This window comes from Cladophialophora yegresii (assembly GCF_000585515.1).
Source record: "Cladophialophora yegresii CBS 114405 chromosome Unknown aczIN-supercont1.1, whole genome shotgun sequence".
Lineage (NCBI taxonomy): Eukaryota > Fungi > Ascomycota > Eurotiomycetes > Chaetothyriales > Herpotrichiellaceae > Cladophialophora > Cladophialophora yegresii.
In genome coordinates, this window is record NW_006913045.1 from 1,131,582 (window position 1) to 1,147,344 (window position 15,763).

The 15,763-nt window shown below is 54.7% G+C and overlaps 7 protein-coding genes across 7 annotated transcripts; 4 read left to right on the top strand and 3 right to left on the bottom strand.

Annotated features, from left to right (window-relative positions):
* Positions 1 to 342: 342 nt before the first annotated feature.
* On the bottom strand, positions 343 to 1,631 carry A1O7_00410 (uncharacterized protein; the record flags this gene model as incomplete). The annotated part of the gene is made up of 2 exons (XM_007754451.1): positions 343 to 1,493; positions 1,547 to 1,631. 2 exons carry the CDS (start codon positions 1,629 to 1,631, stop codon positions 343 to 345), a joined length of 1,236 nt encoding a protein of 411 aa, XP_007752641.1.
* Positions 1,632 to 2,308: 677 nt separating this feature from the next.
* Positions 2,309 to 3,991, top strand: A1O7_00411 (uncharacterized protein; the record flags this gene model as incomplete). Its single annotated transcript, XM_007754452.1, has 1 exon — positions 2,309 to 3,991. The coding sequence occupies one exon, from the start codon at positions 2,309 to 2,311 to the stop codon at positions 3,989 to 3,991; it is 1,683 nt and encodes a 560-aa protein (XP_007752642.1).
* Positions 3,992 to 4,196: 205 nt separating this feature from the next.
* Positions 4,197 to 5,105, bottom strand: A1O7_00412 (uncharacterized protein; the record flags this gene model as incomplete). The annotated part of the gene is made up of 1 exon (XM_007754453.1): positions 4,197 to 5,105. The coding sequence occupies one exon, from the start codon at positions 5,103 to 5,105 to the stop codon at positions 4,197 to 4,199; it is 909 nt and encodes a 302-aa protein (XP_007752643.1).
* A 671-nt stretch (positions 5,106 to 5,776) lies between these two features.
* Positions 5,777 to 7,552, bottom strand: A1O7_00413 (aldehyde dehydrogenase (NAD+); the record flags this gene model as incomplete). Its single annotated transcript, XM_007754454.1, has 3 exons — positions 5,777 to 6,942; positions 7,050 to 7,365; positions 7,448 to 7,552. 3 exons carry the CDS (start codon positions 7,550 to 7,552, stop codon positions 5,777 to 5,779), a joined length of 1,587 nt encoding a protein of 528 aa, XP_007752644.1.
* Positions 7,553 to 9,097: 1,545 nt separating this feature from the next.
* Positions 9,098 to 10,429, top strand: A1O7_00414 (uncharacterized protein; the record flags this gene model as incomplete). Its single annotated transcript, XM_007754455.1, has 4 exons — positions 9,098 to 9,406; positions 9,473 to 9,560; positions 9,617 to 9,650; positions 9,730 to 10,429. The coding sequence occupies 4 exons, from the start codon at positions 9,098 to 9,100 to the stop codon at positions 10,427 to 10,429; spliced, it is 1,131 nt and encodes a 376-aa protein (XP_007752645.1).
* A 795-nt stretch (positions 10,430 to 11,224) lies between these two features.
* On the top strand, positions 11,225 to 13,381 carry A1O7_00415 (uncharacterized protein; the record flags this gene model as incomplete). The annotated part of the gene is made up of 1 exon (XM_007754456.1): positions 11,225 to 13,381. The coding sequence occupies one exon, from the start codon at positions 11,225 to 11,227 to the stop codon at positions 13,379 to 13,381; it is 2,157 nt and encodes a 718-aa protein (XP_007752646.1).
* A 1,351-nt stretch (positions 13,382 to 14,732) lies between these two features.
* On the top strand, positions 14,733 to 15,263 carry A1O7_00416 (uncharacterized protein; the record flags this gene model as incomplete). The annotated part of the gene is made up of 1 exon (XM_007754457.1): positions 14,733 to 15,263. The coding sequence occupies one exon, from the start codon at positions 14,733 to 14,735 to the stop codon at positions 15,261 to 15,263; it is 531 nt and encodes a 176-aa protein (XP_007752647.1).
* Positions 15,264 to 15,763: the final 500 nt, after the last annotated feature.

Sequence of the window (15,763 nt, forward strand, 5' to 3'; positions counted from 1 at the left end):
AGAACGTTCAGTGGGGATGATGGAACATGGAGAGTGAGTTCAGGCCTATACTCCAGAACCCGTCCCTCCATTGTGATCACACTCAAAAGATGGATGTGTGATTTCTGCAGGGGAGATGAGAAGCAGGGAAATTGCCGGGTTTGAAAAGCTCGATGAGACGGATTGTTTTCAAATAGTCTAGAAGTCCGACCCTTTCCGGTCAAGAAATCAATGTGCCACCAAACCAGCGCCCGTGCTATGCAGACATTAAAGGCCCGAAATCCAGGTCATCTGTGTTGTACACTTCAGCAGATCACTCCTTTTCCGCTTAGTCACTCACTCGTGCCCGCTGCAGGATGGAGATCAAGCCAGCGCCTTGCCCTCTTCCTTCTTCTCGTTCTGCGTCTTGGCCCATTTCTTTCCCAACTCATACGAGCTAATCATAATGGCGCAGGCGGGCGCGACTTTCATACAACGGGCCGCCCATCCTTTGAACAGTCCAGCAATCCCCTCCTCCGTGTAGATATGGTGCAAGAACCGGGTGATGTGCAGCTCCTCAGGAATTTGCTTTCCCGCCTTAGCGGCTTCTCTTGCGCTGACCACAGACGCGGCGTCGTCCCCAGCATGGTGATAGACCTGCTGACGGGTCTTGCCTACATCAAAGGGCGTGGTGATGAGTGCGGCGATGGCACCAGCGCCGGAACCTGCAATGAAACTGTCGATGAAAGTCGTCATGGGATCTTGGTCGGTTTGAGCCACTCGGGCACTGGTCAAGGAACGGCCAGCGTCGAGATGCCGTCCTTTTGCCACTTCCCTCGCGTCTGTCAACTTGTTGCGAATGGCTTCATATCCCCACCAGTAGAACCCTGAGAAAGGAACATCTCGCCACAAGGTCAGTGTGAGTCCCCGCCAGAGAGAAGAGTATCCCTGCGTCCGAGCCATGCGATGCAAGCCAAGTAAGGTCTCCTTGAAGACACCTGCGTTTCCGGAAGTGGCCTGCATACGGGTTCGGAACATTTCGATAGGTGAGACCGCGATACCAGCTGCTACTCTCGCCACGGAACCGGCGATCAAAGGTGCATAGGTGTCGGATGCGATCTTCCGAATCGGACTGGCATGGCTGTATCGCAGCCAGTCGTAGCCGGTGAAATAGATGACGTTGCCGGGGATGGCCATCGCCAATGTGGGAGACAGTCCACGCCATAAGGTCGGGTATCCTTCATTCCTCGCAATCTTCTTCATAGCATCCATGGTGGATGTGAAAGTCTTTTGCTGAGTTTCTTCCGCTGCACAGTCCGCAATGAGCGTGGAAGATCCTTGAATAGAGCCATTCCCTGCCAGGCAGAACTGACCATTGTTTCCCACGAAGAACACTTCCCGACAGCATGAGTTTACACCGAGGTCCGGAGGGAGTTGTTTGAAGCTCGTCGAGTATGCGGGAAACCGGGAGAGATTTGTGGGTGGAGGCGCTTGCTGAGACTGTAGGCGTACGCGGACGACGTCGAGCGGTGTCACTGTGCAAAGTCAGTACAGGTGTGGTGATGCTAATTTGCGCGTCATGACATACCAAGCAGTGTAGTAAGGACGCTTCCCCAGGTGGCGGATATCATCCGCTGGGTGGTGGTTATCTCGAGGTTGTCGGAGCCGGACATATTGGCGGGATTCGGTTGCGAGAGCTGTACTCTGTCATGCTGTTGTCCCTGGGCTTGTAAATGTTGCTGGCCATCATGACCAAGCGCGTGTTGAGGGAGTGGATGCTCGTCGAGTGACTGCGCAGGTGCGGCAGTAAATGAGTAGGACATTCAAGCCCGAACTGCGGGACGAGACTGAGTATTGGCCAAACTCTGAGCTTCACTACGGCTGCGCAGTCAAAGCAACACTTGCATGTCTGTTGTGGAGGAAATATAGAGAGTTGAGCTCGGGGGAGGCAATAATGACATCGAGACTTTGACTTGCATTGATGAGAAATGGAGATACGCCAAATTCTTCCGTCAGAGAAGAGCGAGAAGCATCGGCCGTTATCGGCTTGAGCAAAAGGGGCAAGAGAGCCGACACGGCTTCGGCGATAACGCGGCTATTAGATAAGCCTGGCACGTGGCCTGGGATCCTCCGCCGTCATCAAGCCTCGTCCTCGTCATTCTGCAATTGTACGAGGTACTGTGTGTGAGAACTCATCGGCTCTCCGCAAATCTGGAGACATCATTCAGTCTCCACTGTATCCTGGTCTCGTGAATCCTCCCGGGGAATCACCGTGACCCACGGCTGTCCCGTATTGTGGCTAACAAGGCTCATCTTGAGACTTCCAGAGGCTCGCCGGGAACGAGGTACCATGGCCGAACCTGCGTCAGAACTCGAGAAATTCCGCCAGCAATGGAAGGAAGAAGTCACCGCTCGTACCAAGAAGCCAGAGAGAAGTTCATCGTCATCACAGAAGGCGCGAAGGACAAGTGATCACCGGCCAGAAAGGCCTATCAACAGACCACCCACTCGCCACCCAGCGGCGGACATCAAGCAAGATGACTCCGACCACCACAGCGATGTAGACCATGCGGGCACCAGCAATTCCGCCCCACTCCAGCAACGCATGGAAGGCCTTAAGATCCGTAACATTGACGACGATGACTTTACGCCCACCACCAAGAAGGAGCCGCAGAGCGCGCTCGAACACTTTGAGCGTGCCGTGGAGAAGGAAAGTCAGGGCAACCTGGGGGACAGTCTCTCTCACTATCGGAAAGCCTACAAGCTCGATGCCAAAGTCGATCAGACGTACAAGAACAAGCACTTCGCCGCAGCATGGAAGTCGAAACCAGCGAATTCTAACCCATCCAACGCCGCTGTAACAGTCCCCTCAACTGCTCACCACTCCCTAGAAGAACCCAAGCGGGATATTCTGCCTCTTGCACAATTGATCGATTCTTTTGCGAGCTGTCCGATATTGGGGGCTGTGCCTATTATCCCTGGCGATCGTCCTCCCCCGTGTGGGATCAAAAAGCTGCCCACGGAGGTCTTATTGGATTTACTTCGGCATGTTGCGATACGGGACACGGCCATCTATGTCCGCCTGTCCCTGGTCTGCAAGAAGCTGGCCTACCATGTCATGACCGACAACAGTATCTGGAAACGCGTTGCGTTAGGTCCAGAGTTCGGCCTCGCAGGCCAACAGTACAGCTTCAACACCGATCTGCAAGGACGGCAGATCATATTCGACACGTTGGACGAAGATAGTCAGCCGTCTCCAAGCCTGGTCACGGAGATTTCTTTCCCAAAGGACACGGTGTGGCGAGACGTCTTCCACAACCACCCTCGCATCCGCTTCACGGGCGTCTACATTTCCACAGTCAACTATACCCGTCCAGGAGGCGCTTCTGCAACCGCCAGCACTTGGCTGAACCCTGTCCATATCGTCACATATTACCGCTATCTACGCTTCTTCCGCGACGGTACCTGCATCTCCTTGCTGACCACCAGCGAACCCGTCGAGGTGGTCCACCACTTGACTCCCGAGAATCTCAATTTTGTCCGCGCTGGGAAGAAAGAAGCGGCAGGACATCCTCTAAACTTCACCTCTTCGGCGCCCGCACTCCTCCGAGAGTCCGCTCCTTCCACTTCCACCAGCGCTGTTGCACCCCCTCCCTCGGCCCGAGACGTGATGAAACACGCCCTTCGCGGTCGCTGGCGCCTGTGTCATCCAAGCCTTGATGGCCCCATGACAGGAACAGACGCCCAAACCACTGGGCTCCAACCGAACCAGTCGTCTCCCAAACCCACCATGAATCCCGGCGACTTGCACATCGAAACTGAGGGCGCCGGCCCGAGGTACATGTATACGATGCATTTGTCGCTCAAGCACGCGGGTAATGCCAGGTCGAAATATACCACAAAGAACAACAAGTTGGTGTGGAAAGGGTTCTGGAGCTTCAACGTGCTCACGAATGATTGGGCCGAGTTCCATCTGAGGAATGACAAGCCGTTCTTCTTCTCGAGGGTGCGGGGGTATGGGCTCGGGTACTGAGGGAGCGTGCTCCGATGCAGGTGGCTGGTAGGTTAGAGCACCTCTGGGCGCACATATCACGCCTCCGGCAGGGTGTGTATGGATATCCACAGCGCCGTAGACTCCAGCCAAAAGGGGCCATCCTCTGAATGCTGCGTCGCCTGGCCTCCTTGTGATTTCAGAGACTGTCCCAGAAAACATCAGATCGAATTCAATTCAATAGATTTCATGGTCCCTCTTGCTTCCACTCTCTCCAGATCCTCACAATCTCCAACTTCTCCCACCCAGCCGTCTTGCCACTCCAACCCACCGTGTCGGCCCGCCATTTCCACCTCGGCGATTCCGCGCCGCCCCCTTCCCAGGCCTCAATCCCGCGCTTCACCTCGTCGGGCCTATTCCCCCGACAGAACAGCACGTACGCGACCCCACGCGGACTCAAGACTTGTGGAATCTGCATCAACAGTCGGTTCGTGACTTCCATGCCGTCAAGGCCGCCCGCGTACGATAGTTCAAGGAGTTTTGAAGATTCTTCGAACGAGGGTGTCGGTGCGGCCGCTGTGGAACGAGGTCCAGACGTAGACGCAGACGCAGACGCAGACCCTGACACGGATACAGACGAGGGCACAGACTCGGTAGGCACATAAGGCGGGTTGAATACCAGGACATCCACTTCCCCTGAGCGCAATGGAGCCGTGAGATCGCCAAGCAGAGAACCTAAGTACGGATTCGCACTGGCACTTGCATTTGCATTCTGGCTTGTCGGAGTCGCGTTCTGCTCGGGAGCTCCCTGCGGTCGCTGTCGTTCCACCACCGCTCTCGCCACCGTCGTCCGCGTAGCGAGCGCGGCATGGGGATTCACATCCACGCTGAGGCTGAGGACGTCGGTGCCGAAGATGTGGCCCGCGTTGGCGGTGAGGAAGGCGACGATAACCCCCGAACCGGGACCGAGTTCGAGGACGAGAGGAGTCCCACCCCGACTGGTGGCGGTAAAGACAGGATCGCGGAACCGCGAATGTAGCCATTTTGTCTCAGTGGCCGAAGAGAGGGTGTCGAGAAACAGGAAGGAGTCCTCTGCCGATTCGTAGACGAGGTCGTAGGGGACGTGGGATGTTGAGGGCGTGGGATATAGAACCATGCTTGTGGCTGTGTAGGGGAGGTAATTATGTATCATGTATTTCGTCTTCGGTCTTGGGGCACAGTTCCTAGGTTCTCAATGTCGATCCAGTGTGGTCTCCGAAATACAGTTCAGGGAGATATCGACGGGGTGCTGACGGGAGTATGACCTAGAAGTGAGGTGATCTGAATGTCCTGTGTCCCGTGGATATGACGCGGTTCGAATCGATTGAGGAGTGGTTGAGCTTGATCTAACACACTGCAATGCACCACTAAGTCAGTGCTGTACTGTACTGTAGGAGATCAGGCAGTAGCCAAGTCGAGTCGGGATACGGTCGAGTTCAGGTAGTGGGATAGATTTTAAGTTGGGGAATTTTGTCGTAGATGCGCCAGACTCGTCACGCTTAATCGTGGCATACTGCATGTCTTTGGAGAGGGGGCGACATCGCTGTAGGAAGGGGCGAGTCCTCGACTTCAAGGATCAAAGGGCAAAGATACAGATACAAAAATTCGAGATGGATTCTGGGAAGCGGAAAATCCTCGGCGGGTCAGACGACGCAACAGAGGGAGGTGAGATACTTTTCATATTTCCTAGGTATAGAAGGAGATTGCAATGAGATGGTTTTCATGTGCGCTGTAGAAAAAGACCGCGATTTCCCTTCTGCCACTCATATGCCTGTCCTCAGGTGCTCATCATTTCCGCCGCAAGACCTTGTCAACAACATCACGCATCGTGTGGACAAACAACAACTTCCCGCCGGTAGCACTATCAGCGGCCGCAAGAATCGCAACAGCCAGGACGGCATTTCTTAGCATCGTGCTGACGGCCACCTTCTTCCCTACCTTCTGCTGTTCCATTGTTTCGCCCGGTTTGCCTACGAGACTGCTCTTGATTTCGGCAAACTTTGCCTTTTTCACGTCAAACGGCGCATAGCGAAAGCTCATGACCGCCTCGAGCCACGTTGGGGGAGCGACAACGGTCCTGGTATGCGAAAAGGCATCGAAGCCGTACTTCCCATGGTAACTGCCGTAGCCACTTTCGCCGACACCCCCAAACGGCGCGTGAGGCACCCCAGCGTGGACCATTAGGTCGTTGATGGTGACGCCGCCGGAAGTGGTATTGTCCAGAATGTGGTCAATCTCTGCCTGTTCCTTGGAGAAGATGTACAGGCCTAGCGGAGGAGGCATAGATCTGATGATGCGGATGGCGCGGTCCACATCTGCCACGATGACCGGCGCTATCGGAGCGAAGAGTTCCTCAGACATGAGCGAGTCGTCGGTCGTGACGTCCCGCACAATCGTGGGCTTGATGTACTTCCGGTCACGGTCCAAGTCGCCGCCATAGACCACCACGCCGGCACTGGACTTGAGCAGCCCCGCAATCCGGTCAAAGTGACGCTCATTGATGATCGTGGCGAACTGCTCATTGCCCGTCTCGAGGAACTTGTCGAACCAAAACTGCAACCTCTCGAGGAGCCGGTCGTGGACGGCTGGGTCGGCGAAGATGTGGTTCCCATTCAGACAGACCTGGCCGCTGTTGGTGAGCTTCGCGTGGGCAATGCGCTTGGCGGCCAATTCAATATCCGCAGTCTTTGTCACAATGACAGGAGCTTGACCGCCCAGCTCGAGGACGACAGGCGTGAGGTGCTTCGCCGCGGCTGTTGCAATGATGCGACCGACCTTGCCGCCTCCGGTGTAGAAGATGTGGTTGAACTTGAACTCGAGCATGCGGCCAACTTCTGCGGGGCCTCCAGTCACCAGGCGTATGGCCGATTGATCCAGGTACTTTGGGACCAGGTCGACCAGTAGCGCCTGAGTGGCCGGAGCGAGTTCGGATGGCTTTAAAAAGATACAATTACCTACCCCTTGTGAGCAGAGACTCTTTTGGGACATCCCGCCCAGTAATCGGCAGGAGATCAGACGCCTAGGCTGCAAGGCCCAGGGCAGAGGACAGGCGGAAACTCACCAGCAGCGATGGCCGCCACCATTGGTGACAACAGTGTATAGAGTGGGAAATTCCACGCAGCTATGATCAGAGTCACACCGAGCGGCTCTTTCCTCAGCCACGCCTTTCCCAGTGTGCCGAATAGGAAGCCTGCGTCCGGCTTTTCGCCTTGGGACCATTCATCGATGTGTTCCAGCATGTCGACAATGTCACCCTTGATGCCGCGCACCTCCATGGTGAGAGTCTCGAATGCATGACGATTGAGCTCCGTGTGGAGCGCATCGACAATCTTGTCGAGATTCTGCTCGAGCAGCCACCACAGCTGCTTAAGTTGCCACTACGTATGTTCGTCAGCCTGCTGTGCAGTACATAATATCGACGGAGATGGCCAACGGCGGCTCGCTCGCACCAGCACCTACCTTGCGCCATTTGATAGACTTGGTTCTATTGCTCGCAAACGTGCTCTGGAGAGTCCTGTATCCTGATGCGAACTCTTCTGGCGACGTGTATTCTATGGAAGTCATGACCGCGGCCCGCAGCAGGCAGTCTGTACGAGTATCGCCAGAAGGAGGCCGCAAGGCGGGGTCTCAGATAAGTGGGAAGCTTGATCCCCCGCGCCGAAAAGCTCAGGAAAAAAGGCGAGTGTCGTCGTCTGTGACCCCGAATCGATAAATGCAGCTACCTGCTTCCGGCAGTGTGATATGCGGGCTTACAAAAACGTCGGAAGAGGTTGATGGTCAGGAGAAGATTGATTGGACCCTTCTGGCCTGAGGCGCCAAATAAAGCTTCCAGGGGGCGGGGAGTGGTACCGCTACGGGGTTTGACAGGGGGGCATTTGCTACACCCGGTAACTATTGGGGCACAGCGCCCACTATGCCGAGATCGGGCTTCCCGCACCTCTCACACGTCGTACTCTCGGGATCGCCAGCGTGTTTGTCGACACCGACACCTTCGAAAGCCGGCAAGCGAAGATCCCGTTCATTTAAGGCAGATGGTGGATAGACGTTGACGTGTAGCCCAAAGCGGGCAAGAATCTATCGCATCGTCCTGCCCAAAACGTGCACATAGGCCGGTGCTTCCATGTTGTCGGTGTCCAATTGGAGCCACCGAGGTAAGCGGAGCATGAACAAGTCGAGCTGGGTGTTGAGGCCGGGCTTCGCCATGTCCGTCAAATTGCTTTTGGAGAGGAACGTCGAGATTGTCCAATCACCGTGACCGGAATTGTGGTCTGTCGGTGGGTTGACGATCTGTCAACCATGCTTCCGATACAGATCGTTGATCTACGACGCTGAGTCTTTCGGGCCCCGGCTCGTTGACTTCGGCTTATGATATACATGTATATCTCAATGCCAATCGAGGTAGGTGCACTAACCAATATCCATTGTGCCTTGCTATTTCGTCCAGAAAACATGCTGCGTCTTGCTGGGCGGATTATCTGGTTTTCGGGGTCGCCAGCTGTGATCATGTTGTGCATAGGTTCAATCAGAACGAACCACGCTGTCGGCTGTCCCCTTTCGACATGCTCCGATGGATGCTGCCGGGCTTCTTTTTCCGTAGTCAGTGGTGACAAGCTTTAAACACGAGTCATGGACCCCGGTAGCCCGGGAACGAACGCACTGGCTCTGTTAGTAAATAGGCAGCGCACGTCTCCCGCACCATGAGCCGACTGCCTGCCCGTCATATACCGTTGCTTTGGCCATTCGAGCCGCAGCAGGAATTCTCAAGAGATATGCCGCCTGCATCGAGTCATGGACCGTCCGTCAGATCCAGGCCCAAGGAGAAACCCAAGAATAAGTCCAGTCTTCCCCGCACAAAGTCAGGAAGACGAGGAACACGAGCCACAACCACAACGCCAGAACCATCCCGTTGAGCGTCGCCAGCAACAGCCGAGACCGCGCCATCGCCGCAGCGCCACGCAGGGGTTGAGCAGCGACGTTGTACGGCTTGGCAATCATCGTGTGCGGGAGGTGTCATTCTCGCCATACCCTATTCCAGCAAACGCCTTCATCCAGCATGCGATTCAGTTCTGTAGGGGCCATCTTTCTCGTGGCGAACCCAGCTGATGTGTAATGCCAGATGTCAAGCAATACTCTCCGACGGCAGTCCAGCGTCCGCATTTTGTGGGCGTAGGGCAAGACCTCGCCCTGTTGCGCAGTTACATCCCGTTCATACTGCACGACCGCATGGTCTTCTCGGCACTGGCGGCGGTGGCGTCGTTCAGCGCCAACATCACCTCCACCGGGAGCCGGGACGCCCCTCCAGAATCCTTCCGCCTCTACCAGTCAGCTGTTTCGCAATTGCGTGAGAGGCTTTCACGGGAGTCGGAAAGATCGAGCGATGCTGTCATCGTGACGTTGAGCAACTTGTCGGGGTTCGAGGTGAGCACAGTCCTGGGAACGCCAGCAGGACTAGAGCAGCACACTGATTCGGTTTGCCCCTTGTAGGCCTTGTCGGGAAACTATGATGCAGTTGACATGCACACGCTCGGCATCAAACAGGTTGTCGCGCTGAGAGGTGGTGTCGACCAACTGGGTATGTTCCCTATTCCTCAATCCATGCTCCTTTTGCGGGATTCTGATGACAGCCAGGTTTCGAAGGGTTTCTAAAGACGATGTCGATCGCGTAAGTGCTGGCCTGTTCCTGACCCGACGTTGCCTCTAAGACCCTGACTAATCAGTTGCATCTCGCTTCATGCTTGCAGCTGGCTGAACTTTTACGCTGCCCGTCACTCCGTCAGCCTGGTCAACGACCATTTCTTCCCCAGGGATGGCGCCTTCACCTACCCGGAGCATCCCTTTGATCCCGATTTGTGCGATACCATCGCAAAATTCCACCCTGGATTGACCAACGTAGCCTTGTCTGGCCTGCTGAGTCATCAGGTAATCAACCTGATCGCCCACATCAATGCCTGGGAGCAGGACATCAACGCCTACCTGAGAGAGTCCGACGTGTACAATCTCCACGAGCTCTCACGGAGCGCCCGCAACGTCACCCTATGTGGAGAGTTCCTGCACAAGAGCGGGCTGTCGCTGATCGAACAACTGCTCGTAATCGCGTTGATGGCCTTCTGCTATTCGACAGATACCACGCGTGCGATGTTCTATCTGACAAACGCTTACCTGCAGATTCATTGCAAGTTTATGAGGACTCTGTTCATAGAGGTGACGGAAAGAAACGAGGCATTCATCACCTGGGTGGGCACCACGCTTGTCGCGACATTCGACCCGTCAGGACAGCCCTCCTTGCTCGGGATCCAGCTCTTGAGGGCCCGGCCAAACGCACGTAACTGGCAGGCCAGTGTTCGATTGTGCGAGAGTTACTTTTGGAACGATGCGCTGTCGCTGAGGCTTGCGTCGAAGATCGGCCATCTGGGAGGAGTGGAACGACAGGGCCAAGGCTGATAAATAGAAAACGTCGATGGAGCGGCCTCTGTGATGGCCATGAACCGATGAAGTGTCGGAGTACGCCAGCATGCCTAACCTTTCAGGGAAAGCAGGTTATATCAATCTTGTTCAGATGCTAGCCTTGCGGGCTACCGTGAAGCCCCACGAGTCGTCCAGTGACATGCGTATCGAGCTTGAGTCTGACGCTTTACTGATGTTTCGGTTCTTCGAGAGTGCGCGGAGATGTCGATAATTCCTACCTCACTGTCCCCTTTATCGTTGATGAGCAACCTTTCCACCCCCCTGGAGAACATACCCAAAAGCAGCTGAACCCAAGGAAGATGACGTTCGTACAACACGAAGAACTTGATTCTGCCAGTAAGTGCTGTTCGACCGATACGCTTGTGATCTGAATGTAGTGACTAGGCATGGCTCGAAATCGTGTCACAATTCTTTCGCTGGTGCATGATGATAGCCTCGGGTCAGATAGTGTTAACAACTTTTAATGGCAGCAGAACAACCCTACCTCAACAAGGCCGACATTTCGTCGCAGAACTCTTTCGAAGTGCTTGAAGCAGCCGTGGTGTCCGGCCTCCATCGAAGCTTCCCAGTCGCGTCGCGTCCGACGCAAAGTAAATACACAACGTCATTTCTTGGCTTTGCATTATCTTATCTCTTGGCGCTGCGCAGCATCTCTGAGCAGGACACGGCCATCTCTCTTGCTCTCCTTCTGTACCCCCCCTCTTAGGCCCCTGGGCTGCAGAACTGCACTGGCTGCTACGAGGCGACAAGACTGTAGTGGCCACGTCGAAGATGCAAACTCTTCCTCCCACCCTTCCCACGGATGGAGTCTTCGCGTCCGTGTTCCCTTCCGGCATTCAACCACCTAAACACCGTCGTCGGTTCGCCCCCAAAGCCGCCGCACTAATTCCAGATATCCAGCGAACCCTGAAAGACCAACTCAGACTTCTCCTTGGCATTGGAAATGAGTCTTTTGTCTATGGGCATTCTCGTATGGTGACCAATGCTGGAGCTCCTTTCCACAGCCACTTTGGATCTTCTGGAATAGAGTATCGGATCCGCGAGCCAACAGCGGTCGATCATGCTAAACATATTACGCGGGAGAATTCTTCTCCGTTATGGTCGATGCTATCGCAATGGCGATCAGCAGTCGGTTCTGAAACCGTCATGAAATTGCTGGCCACTGTTCTCAATGAACTGATGACCGAGTTCGTGACTTGGTCATACGCTGGAATTTACCAAGAGGGCCTGTATCATCATCTCGAATTCTGGATCCAACATTTGTTCTCAAGAATTGCGTACAAGGTGCTGGGTTGTCTAGATGACAGTTTCAACGCTCAGCGGGTGCCGGAGACCGAGATCAAGAAATGGAAGGATATGGCCGTGGCTCGCTTGGGTGCCTTACGGGTAGATGAACTCTTTGAGATCATTGTGGACTGGGACGCGACGGCACCAGCCATCGAAGACTTGAGACAGTTTACCACCAATCCAGCGACGAGAGGATATCTGACCCACGATTTCGCCAACGTCCTTCAGACACGTCTGCTGCACCCTGGCGCCTCAACTATCGAGATCCTGCAGCTCTACATCGCAATCACCCGCTCTTTCCGAGTTCTGGATCCCAAAGGCGTTCTCCTAGATCGCGTCGCAAGAAGAGTTCGACGATACCTCAGAGAACGAGACGATACGGTCAAGGTCATCGTCACTGGACTCCTCGCCGACACTGCGCCCCAAGAGAACGGTCGGGAACCATCCTCAGACCCAGAAGTCCTTTCAGAACTCGCACTCGAACTTCACCGACACAATGCGCGCGACAATACTACAGAAGACAGTGAATTTGACTGGAATAACATGGAGTGGTTGCCTGATCCTGTTGATGCAGCACCGGACTATATGAAATCGAACAAGAACACCGATGTGATCGGCAGCCTGATCACCCTCTTCGACACGAAAGACGTCTTCGTGAAGGAGCTCCAATCGACACTCGCCGAACGACTGCTCAAGAACAAACCAGATTTCAACCAAGAAATCAGCGTGCTGGAGCACCTGAAGATTCGATTCGGCGATTCGGCGTTGCAAGCGTGTGAAGTCATGTTGCGAGACGTTCTGGACTCGCGAAAAGTCGATCATGTCATCCGAAGAGATCTGGAAAAAGAAGGCACATCGGGGCGAATGGATGAAGAAGACGGAGGTATTGAACTTCATGCCAAGATTCTGTCCAGGCTGTTCTGGCCGTCCATGTTGGAGCAGTCGTTCACCGTGCCGCCTGAGATACTGGAGCGGCAGGAAAGCTACGAAAAGGGTTTCGGAGCATTGAAGCAGTCGCGAAAGTTGACCTGGCTCAACGCAATCGGCCAAGTCGACGTGGAACTGGAGCTGGAGGATCGCAGCTTGCGAGAAGAGGTTCTGCCTTGGCAAGCCGCTGTGATCCACGCGTTCCAGGACAAGGCCGCACAGGGTGAAGACCAGCCAGTCAGCAAGAGCGTCTCTCAGCTCGCCACAGAGCTCGAAATGTCTCCCACTCTCGCTCGGTCTGCCTGTATATTCTGGGTTTCCAAACGCATTCTCCATGAGATATCCGCAAATACTTTCATCGTCCTCGAAAGCCTCCCCTCCGGCACGGAGTTCGATACAAACATGACCAACGATTCCTCGACCGAGACACAGGCCAGCACGGCTGCAGCAGCAGAAGCCGCCGCCCTCGCTGCTGCCAAGGAAGCTGAAGAAGCCGAACGGAAACAGAAAATGGCCATGTACCATCAATTCGTGGTATCCATGCTTACGAATCAAGGTTCGATGCCACTGGCGAGGATTGCTATGATGCTAGGGATTGTCGTTCCGGGTGGGTTTCCGTTCAGCAATGAGGAGCTGAAGGAGTTTTTGGCTGGAATGGTCAAGGAAGGCGTTCTGGAAGTTGGAAATGCCGGCGTCTACAAGATCGCGAGTTGAAATGGTCATGGACGTGGCTGATGGCGATCGGTTCCTTGCGTGGTCCGTGCATTACTGACATCGACCTGTGCAAAGCTATAGCACAACTGCTGGTGAGTAAACGAGTTGGCGTGAGTGATACCAGCTCTGATTGTCTGAAGAGTTGCCAACAACAAACAATGCCGGAAAGAGAAGCATGAACAGACTCTCTTTGCGGGCCAAGCAAACAAAGAAGACTTGCAACTCTAGCCAGACCGGTTCCTCATGCTCACCGTCTACCTGATCCTTGTCACCATGCCTCGACTTTTGCACCTCGCCTACACCTATTATGTACCGGACACAACCCCGGATTGAAACCAGTTGACAACACTATACCCACTTTATGAGCATGGCACCAGGCATCATTGGTCACCACCGCACTCTCTTCGACCTCCCCAATGTAGTACTCCGCCGCGTCGTGGAGGTACTGGCGAAAGAAGTTCATCTTGCCACCGGCGATGTTGAAGCCGAGGACATGCTACTTTCACGATTCCGCCTCACATGCGGAGACGCGTTGCAGCTGGCGGAACCTGCCCGTTGGAAACACATCGACTTGTCCGGGGACTTTCGAGCCGGGGAGACTTGTTTAGGCCCGAACAGGATCAAGTCGAGTCTGGACTCTGATGAGCGTCGAGCCAAATGGGTCCAGAACCTGAAAGTAAGCTATACCCATGCTCAAACGTGTGCTTGAGGAACCGACATCTCTTCAACAAGACCACCTTTCTATCTGCTAGTCCTCTATTCTCACATGTCTCAGTATGTCCGCAGGCTCGATCAGAATCTAATGCTTTACACATCCGATCTAGCATGTCCGACACGGCCGGAGCTGCATTCAAGTTGCAGTTTATCTCCCACTGTCCGGACCGGAAGAGCCTGACCGTGGGAGGTGTTCCCAGCTATGTTCGTTGCGAATATCCCTATCCATGGCTGAGTACTCTGCAGCATGTATTGGGCACGCACAGGTTCCCCTTGCTCCGCGAGTGTTTCCTCAACTTTGCAGGTCTACCGCTGCAAGGACAATGTGCACCACGTCTTGTGCATTTACTGCAAGCACCGAGACTCACGCGCCTAGCGTGGGATGGCCTGGACTTACGAGGGTTCCAGGGCGATTCTGTCCCGCAATACTCCGCCTCCTTGACAAAGCTCAAATTGAGTCGCTGCGAGGTGGATGAGCGCTCGATGTCTGCTCTTTTGAGCAAACCGCGCGGTCTGTAATTTCTCGATTTTTTGTCGCCTCAAGTACAATATTACTTCGTCGCCCACGCCCAAAGCACAATCCGTGACACATCTCGTGTAATCCTTGATAGCTCGTACGCAACCAGGCCTGTACAAAATGAAGATGCATTTTGACGATGCCTCTCTGCTGGAGGAAGTAGATTCCAAGGATGCATTCGACCTTACCCAGCTCAAGCAGGTGAAGAAGCTCAGCATCACAGCCGAGCAGGAATGTGTCATTGACCGATCAGATCCGGATCGACCTCGCGACTATGGTGCCGACCGCACGTGGAGGCCGACCAATCTTCTCAAACGGTTGCCGGCTAGCCTCGAGCACCTCAAGCTCATGGGGTACGTTTTCCGATGGGGCATCGACCTTGACGGGCTGGGCGACGACCTGTTACTCGCCGCTGGCCCCGAGGACTCCGCAGGCACTCGAGCCCAGAATTGTGCCAAAGGGAGGGACAAGGACATCCTCAAATCCCTCAGGCGGCTCAAACTCGTGACCACGCAGCAGGACCACCGTCGGTCATTTAACAAAGACGCCCAGATGAGGGACGACAAGTTGCGCAGAGGCATCGGTCGCTTGATGACAGGTTTGCCACTGCTGCAGGAAATCAAGCGTACTCAGACGCATCGTTTGTCGTAGTCCCCTTGGAGGTACGACGAGGAATACTTCGTCAGGACGTTGTGGGCGAGGAGAAACGTCAACCCCGATACGGACATCGACGAGTCTGATGCCAAGATGTACGATGCAGAGAAGCTGTCCAAGAACGTAGGTGGTAAAGCTGGAGACGCCTTAGCGGATGTTCACCATGGCTTTAGAACCAGACAAGAGATGAGGGCGCCCACAGTGGACTCTTCCGTTCGAGGAGTACCGTCCGGACGAAGGGCCCTGGCATTGATGGGACCATGCTGAAGGGTAGGACCCTTGGAGTGCGGAGTTCGAAACACGGCATACAGTACATGTAGCATGGATTGTAAGTTATAATCGTCCGTACGGACGCAGCTGTGCTCCTCTGGGCTTGGCTCGGTTTCATGAAAGGGATAATTAGCACAGGAGTGATACGCCGCGAAGCACTCAGCCAAGTGTGAACCTGCTTGGTTGATCCATTAGCTGACGGGCAGGATGGTCGATTACATCGATAT